Source organism: Alexandromys fortis, unplaced genomic scaffold (assembly GCF_014885135.2).
Source record: "Alexandromys fortis isolate MF-2015 unplaced genomic scaffold, M_Fortis_MF-2015_v1.1 scaffold_72, whole genome shotgun sequence".
In the NCBI taxonomy this organism is placed as follows: Eukaryota; Metazoa; Chordata; class Mammalia; order Rodentia; family Cricetidae; genus Alexandromys; species Alexandromys fortis.
Genome location: NW_026067969.1, coordinates 4666673 through 4674805, shown reverse-complemented (window position 1 = coordinate 4674805; position 8133 = coordinate 4666673). Strand labels below are relative to the sequence as shown.

Sequence of the window (8133 nt, the reverse complement as noted above, 5' to 3'; positions counted from 1 at the left end):
CCTGATTGCTCTTTGGGCTGACGAGGGAGGGGGACTTGATTGGGGGAGGGGGAGGGAAATGGGAGGCAGTGGCGGGGAAGAGACAGAAATCTTAAATAAATAAAATCAATTAAAAAAAAATCTGCCTGCCTCTGCCTCCAGGATGAAAGGCATGCATCACCATGCCTGGCCCTATATGAAGTTTTTTGAAAGTCCCTAAACATGGGCCCTTTATAGCCTGAGTACTGAGAATGAGAGACTTAACACATCACACTGCCATCATGCTACACACATCTCAATATATCTACTAACTATAAGCTATTCCAAACTCTCATTTGAGAAGCAACTGGTGCTTCTTTGTCAAAGGCATAAAAGCAGGCCTTTCTTGCCTTATCCATGCCTGAAATAACAGTACACAATCAGTGATACAAGTGGATCAGAAGTTCAAGGTCATCCTTGGCTATGTAATAAGCATGAAGCCAGTCTTGTCTCAAGAGGTGTGGGGGATACTTTTCCTTAAATATAAGTTTATGCACAAAGACATCGAATAGTTTCAGCATAAAAATTAAGGATGAGGAGATGCTCAGTCAGTGAAGTGCTTTCCTTGCAAACTTGAGGACCTGAATTTAAATCTCCAGCACTCATGTAAAAAGCTGGGTGTACCAGCATGTATCTGTAATCTCAGTGCCAGGATGAGAAAGGTGAATCACTGGAGCTCAATGGCCAGCCAGCCTATCAGTAAAGGGACCCTGTTTCATAAGATGGAGCTCAATCAAGGAAGACAAACACCACCAAACTCTGGCTTACACACGCAAATATAGGAACAGAGGCAGAAATACATCACAGACATCAAAAACACTTTCCCATATATGGTACATCTACTATTTGTTCTTTATCAGATAAATGTAATAAACCTAACATACTTGCTTTTAGAGTTTATAAGTATCTCAATAAAAAAGAAAACATTCTTTGCTTTTTGGAAACAGGGTCTAACCAGTGCGCCAGGTAGGCCTACAACTTGCAATTATCCTGCCCTACTTCCTGAGTGCAAGAAATGACTTTGTAAAACTGTTTTATGCCAAAATAACCACAACTGACGTACACCTGTACTTTTAAAGATTCAATTCAAGCACATCAGTAAGTATTTACAGCAACTGTTATATACTAGGAAGTTAGATATTAGAACTGTACTAGATTTCAAAGTTTTAGTCATACAGCACCATTTCTCTGAATGCTTTTAACAACTACACTTAGGATTTCCTGGTTAGACTTTACTGCAAATTACCTCATGCAAGAATGGCACCTCATCTCTGGCTCTGTGGTACTCAGCCACGCACTCTAAGCAGTAGCAGAGGTCTTCATCAGCTGTTTGAAATTCACTTGATCCAGTGCTCGATGCATAGCACTTTATGACATCTACGGTGGAAGTACCACCTGGAGTACACCAACAGCATGTGCTCATTCTGTACCTGTAGCAGGAAAACTTTTTTTAAATATTTATTTATTGATTGTGTATACAATATTCTGTCTGTGTGTATGTCTGCAGGCCAGAAGAGGGCACCAGACCTCATTACAGATGGTTGTGAGCCACCATGTGGTTGCTGGGAATTGAACTCAGGACCTTTGGAAGAGCAGTCAATGCTCTTAACCACTGAGCCATCTCTCCAGCCCCTGTAACAGGAAAATTAACACTCAAGACTTACTCTTTATGCAGAATAGACATACTTTCTACTTGTGATCCAAGTCATCTAAAAAACTGTTTTCAGAGCCAAATGTTGTGCTGGCCATCTTTTCAAAACTGATTAAACCCAAATCTGAAAGCAGGGTAGGGGTAAAGCATAGTGGCAAGAGTACTTGTCTCGCATGGAATCCCTGGGTTTGATTCCCAAAGTTAGCAAAAATCCTGAATACATTCTGTTAATCACAACACTCACTAAGGGGTATGCCATTATGTGCCAAATGGGTTCAAACTACACAGTACTGATGTAAAATCAGATAAAGACACAAATTAATATTTTCAAGCTACAGATTTTGGAGTCTCCCAATAACTTAAAAAGCTAAAAAAAACTTCATATTCCTAAAAAGCAGTTCTAGAAACTTCCAGAAATACATATAAATCTGTATCAATAGTAAGATACAATAGTAAGAAATAGTAAGATTATTTTGTTATTTGACAAGATATAAATAGATTGCTGCTCTATACTCACTGCTCTTCAACCAACTATAAACTCCTAACAGTTACAAAAGGTCACAACCTATTGCTACCAAGTTTTTTATATACTCTTATCCATCCTTCACCATCCAAACTCCAATTTAAAGGGTTTTAAGATGATCTTCCAAATCCTAGCAGTCTCCAAAAAAAAAAAAAAAAGGTACCAAGAGTAAAAAGATTAACAAAAGGCATCAAAGCCAGAGTTTGAAGGATCTCTAGGAGAAATATAATTTATATAACTATAACTAAGTGTATATAAAAACTAACAGAAAGCCCTGTAGTAAATAGTGTACTGTGGTTGAATAAAAAGCAAATGTGTATCTGATATGCAATAAATACATAGGTTAATGCAGGTAAAAATAAAGACTGAGCCTAGAGGATCCAGAACTGCCCATCTATGAAAAAGCACATAGTTAAAGCTGAAACAATATGAACAGGATAAATAACATTGACTAGTAAGACAATAATAAATCAACACAATTCACCTATAGTAATACAAATAAGTGAAAAAATGAGAAGGAGCATACCTAAGAACTTCAAGTACAATAGTTATTTTCTATTGCAGGCTAATCTCAGTCCCTCAGACTATGGGACTAGACTTTAAATTGCCTCCAAAAACCAGAATTTAGAAAGGGAAAACACACAGACAAACTTTCTAATTTATGTAAACTATTAGCCAAATGAAGGAAAAATTTAAAAGCAAATATCCTTAAATTTATCCCATAAACTCCGTGGCCCTAGTTCATGCATTCTCATCAGGTGGTATAACTCTTGAGAGAAAAGCCAATCTGTGACAAAAGTTTACTCCTGTATAACAAAAATATATTATAGAAAGACTGTATTTAAAAAGCAATTAGGAAAAAAAAATGTTAAAAAATGTTGGCCTGGTGAAATGGCTCAGTGGTTAAGAGCACTGGCTATTCTTCTAGAGGTCTTTAGTTCAATTCTCAGCAACCACATGGTGGCTCACAACCATCTATAATGGGATCTGATGCCCTCCTCTGGCATAAGGTCACACATACAGATAGAGCACTCAAATAGGTAAAATAAATCAAAGAAAGGTTTTGAGTTTCCTTTCACTGAGAAAGAGGAAATATCAAAGGATTGGAAACCTAATCAGAGTCACTGAAGGTTTGGATATGGCCATCTGGCAGCATGCGGGCTTTTAGTAAAGAACACACTACAATGCAGAGTCTATAATCTCTGCTATAAGAAATCATTAATAGGGGTTAGAGAGATGGCTCAGCAGTTAAGAGCACTGTGCTGCTCTTCCAGAAGTTCTGAGTTCAATTCCCAGCAGCCACTGGGAATCATTTATAGTGGGGATCTGATCCTCACTTTTGGCATGCAGGCATACATGCAGATAGAGTACTCATACATATAAAATAAATTAAAAAACTAAAAACTGGTTATACCAGACTAACCCAGAGGGGTAAAAAAAATTAATCTGAGTGGTGGTGCCATAGGCCTTGAATCCCAGCACTCAGGAGGCAGAGGCAAGGGAAATCTACAAATCAAGTTCCAGGACAGCCAGAGCTGTTACAACAGAGAAACCCTGTCTCAAACAAAACAAAACAAAACAAAACCATTAATATAGCCAGGCCTTTAATCCCAGCACTTCTGTGGCAGAAACAAGCATATCTCTCTGAGTTCAAGGGGAGTATAATCTACAGGCTAAGTTCCAGGATACACAACTGAATTCCAGGACAGCCAAGGCTATGTAGAGACCATATCTTAAACAAAACAAAAAACCCTGATGATTAGAGGACCAGAGTTCGATTCCCAGCACCCATGTCAGGCAGCTCATAACTGCCTGTGGACTCCAACTCCAAAGGATCTGACACCTCTGGCCTTGGCAGGCACCTTTACACTCCCTACACACACACACACACACACACACACACACACACACACACACACATATATATAAAAATGGTTACTTTTACACCTACTACAGAATACACTTTTGAAGTAGACTTTCTTCACACTTCTAAACAATTTAGAGTAGCTCTACACATTAAAAAAAAAAAAACAAAAGAAAACTTAAAGATGAGATATCAAAAAGAAAAAAAAATCTTCTAAGTACGTGTTCCCCTGCATTGACATTACTGCCACCCATTCCATTCCCAAAGCATTAACCTTATCACCTTGTTTTTTCCCTCTTGTTCTGCTTCATCAGTCCTAGCATTTCTCCTTTCTTCTCAGTATCAGTATCACTCAGTCTTGGTCCACTGTCATCATTTGTCTGAATTACTGAAGAAATCTCATCTCTCTGTCTCATCTGTCCAACCTCCAATTCTTCCTACAAAATGTTGCCTAGAGGTTATTGAACAAAGTAAGACTTCCAAAGCCAGTTTGGGGATAAAATTCCTATCACTGAGTTCCATCCACACACAAGCCCCTATAACCTTGCTTCATTCTCTTGCTATTCCCATCTCCTACATTTGTTCTCCCTAAAACTCACGGTGTCTGGCATTCCTTTAACTGAAGCTCTCCATCTGCCTTCAACAATCACTCTTCATATCAATACACACTTATTAGGAACATAAACTACCAAGTTGGTAATATAATGCACTCTACTAGTGATTCTGAAAGAACACCTGCTGAGACCAGTGTACCACACAACCTTGAATGCCAGCGATCTGGGAGTCCTGTCTCTTTTCCAGGGTCTTTGAGAATCTCCTATATCCACCTTTTTATTGCCTTCTTTCCTGATCAAGGTGGTTTGGTTTACTTGTCTGCCCCCATCTCAGCAATTCGGAGTGTCAGGGTATGGACTTATTCTGTATTTTTGTAATTCCAGTACTCGATACTTATCAAAAAAAATGAAAATGAAGTGATTGTTTTAAAAAGGCAATTACCTTAGCAAAAAGTCCTACAGAGAAGAGATCCTCTTTGTTGAAGCTTATTTATGCTGGGTTTATTTGTGAATAGACGAAGCTCTCTGCATTCAGATACACTCACACTTTGGCCCCAAAAGAGAACATTTCTGAAATTAAAAATAAAATAAAACTGATAAAGTGCCCCTTACATTAAGCATCTCACCTGGGCTTTGCATCAACCTTGCATTGTCACCTAATGAGTTACCTCCATCAGGTTAGACAACACATCCGCAGACAACTACCGTGCACTAAAGGGAGCGCTGTAACACTGATGACCTCACTTGTCCAGGGGCTGCCCCCCCTCCCCCGGGATCCAGGTAGGACTTCCTTTGATAGCGTCTGCCATGGGTGTGCGGGAGACCGTCAGCACTGCCAACACCTGGGGTCGCAGGACGCGCGTCCCGGTGCCCGTGCGGAAGCGACGCCAGGACGGAGGGCTACGTCCTGCCGGCCCCTTCCCCGGGAAGACCGCCCTCCTCCCGAGGCCCTGTTCAGAGCCCTTGCGGTGCATCGCAGCCCAGAGCAGGCGGCGCTGAAGCCTGAACCGCAGGGCTCCCGAGGCAGGCCTGGCGTGCGGAAAGCACCAAGCACTGCCCGCCCGAGGCCGCGCAGCTCTGGACGCGCGCTGCTCTCCGAAAAAAAGGGTCGGAGTGGCGCCCTACCCCGCGGGTCGCGCGCTTACCATTGGCAATATGCCGCGCGCCCCGCCATGCGCACGCCTGTTCGCCCGCTCGTGGCCTGCCCGCCGAGCTTCTCGCTCGGCGCGGCCCCGGTCGGTCTCGCTGCAGCGAGCTAGCCGACCTCCATTCCTCGGCCCCGACGACTAGCCGCTGGCGGAAGTGCTAGGCAGAATCCTGCGCCCAACCCGCTATCGCCGCGCGAGTGAGTACCGCCCCCAAGCCAGCCCAGCCACAGCCTTTTTGTTTTGGAACGCCAAGAGGGCGGGCCATGGGAAAACCAACGGCGGGAAGCCACAGGCCTGGCAAAGGCCCGTGAGCTGGCGTCACTTCCGGGATGAAGGGGGAAGTACGACCAATCAGGAGTTCCTTTCCAAAGAAGCCGTGCGTAAACTGCGGTGCTGCGCCCCGCCCCGAACTTTGCTCCGCCCCGGACATTGCCCCATCCTGTCCTTTGCTCCGCCCCGGGCTTTGCCCCATCCTGGCCTTTGCCCCGCCCCCGGTCGGGTCTGACGTTTACTTACATAGCTGCCATTTCCCTTCGCCTTCTCTTGCTTCCTAAAGTCTGAGATGCCGAAGGCTGCTTCTCTGTTAGAGACCCGACCTAGACAGTAAAATGTCCGCTTGACGCAGAAAACGGCACTGCTGTGAGCCACCGAGTTCAGGGCAGCTACACGGTTTAGTCCCGACCCGTTAGAACAGGTCTCACTAACGGAAGACACGCAGTCACTCCAGATTCCCCGGGGGACCTCTGGCCCGCCCACACCTCTCCCCTAAAACCCAGGAATTTAGTAAAAAATCACTTTCTTAAGCCCAGCATGAAGGTGAAATCATTTTACATCCGCAACGCGCCTGTAGTCCCAGCACTTAGAGGCTTTCAGGCCAGAGGACCCGGACCTGAAGCCCAGCATCCTACAAAATGCGAATTCGAATTCGAGGCCTACATTACAGTCATCAAAGAAAATTAAAAAAAAAAAATTCTAAAAAAGGGAAGTCAGAGGGTGCAAGGAAGTAACACGGGAGAGCACTTACCTAGCCCACTGAGTCACTGGGCTCCATTGCCAGTGCCACAGATAACAAGGCAATAGGTAGCAGGTGGGACGGAGACCGTCCTATCCCTGGAGAACCTTAAGGCAGAATGAGAAACCCACCTGAAAAGCTCGGTGGTAAGACTCTAAGGAACGTTCCAGAAAGGGGGCGTGGTTTAAAGGCAGCAAATGACCGTTAGGAGCTTAGGCCAATCAGGAAGCAGCACGAGGCTGACCGTTATTTTCTTGCTTTATGAGGTTTTTTTTCTTTTTGTTTTCTCAAAGATTTTTATCAAAATCAAATTTTCAAAAATATGGTTTCAAGTTAAAAGTATTATGTGTGTGCATAAAAAACAAGGCTCCGAATACCTAACTCAAATTTTCAAAATGGGGGGAAATGAGACTATAGGAACTATCCAAACTTTCATGTCCCCGATGATACGGATCCTTTCAGAATTCATTACACAGATTTTAGATTTCAGCTAAATACCATGTTGTTTTAATCATGAAAAAACATAAATGCTAAATTACTCATTAATCTAAGTAGAAACATTAGTCTGGGGCTAGAGAGATGACTCCGTGATTAAGAGCACTGGCTGTTCTTCCGGAGGACTCAGGTTCAATTCCCAGCACCCACAAGGCAGCTCACAACTGTCTATAACTCCATCTCCAGAGTACCCGACACCCTCATGCAGGCAAAACACCAATGTAAATAAATTTAAAAAAAAAAAAAAGAAAGAAAATTAGTCTGGCCAGGCAGTGTTCGCACTCGGCAAAAAAAATAAATTTAAGAATCCTAGCACTTGAGAGGCAGAGGCAGGCGGATCTCTGTGATTTTGAGGCCAGCCTGGACAGCCAGTACTGTTTCATAGAGAAACCCTGTCTCAAAAAAACAAAAAGCAAAAAACAAACAAACAAAAAACTTAGTCTTTCAGAGGACCCATGTTCATTTCCTGTTACCAGCTTTGCAGCTTACAGCTGTCTGTCTGCATCTCCAGTCATAGGTGATCAGAACACATGCCCTTTTCATGCCTCCTCAGACCCTGCTCCTTAAGTGCGGCACATACACAGAAAGATAAAATGAAAAGAGAAAATAGTCATAATTCTGAATACAGTAGGCTAGTTACAAGGAGCACAAAATGTTTTGTCATATGAAATCAGGACCAGAAAGCTCTAGGCTGGCGAAGATATCTTCCATGTACCAGTTTTTTTGTCTTTATACAGACAGTCATAAAACATGATTTTTACTGCTTCTTCTGTGGATGAAACTGAAGGCAAATATTTCCTGCAGCCCACAAAAATGTCTCTGAAGCCCCTGTGACTCCTTACAATCTTTCAAACCTTTTTTTTTTATA

At 42.9% G+C, this 8133-nt stretch overlaps 1 protein-coding gene across 4 annotated transcripts in view; it reads right to left on the bottom strand.

The window, feature by feature from the left end:
- The window catches only part of Setx (senataxin), a 60212-nt gene extending 54264 nt beyond the window's left edge, over positions 1 to 5948 (bottom strand). Inside the window, exons 1-4 of one of the 4 annotated variants that reach the window (XM_050154920.1) lie at positions 5756 to 5948; positions 5053 to 5180; positions 4339 to 4507; positions 1265 to 1448 (exon numbers count right to left, since the gene is read on the bottom strand). In XM_050154920.1, coding sequence (XP_050010877.1) covers positions 1265 to 1448; positions 4339 to 4472 — 318 coding nt within the window. In that variant the 5' untranslated portion in view covers positions 4473 to 4507; positions 5053 to 5180; positions 5756 to 5948. The remainder of the gene's footprint in view (positions 1 to 1264; positions 1449 to 4338; positions 4508 to 5052; positions 5181 to 5755) is intronic. The other 3 variants (XM_050154919.1, XM_050154921.1, XM_050154922.1) reach the window with 3 other exon arrangements.
- Between the last annotated feature and the right edge of the window lie 2185 nt (positions 5949 to 8133).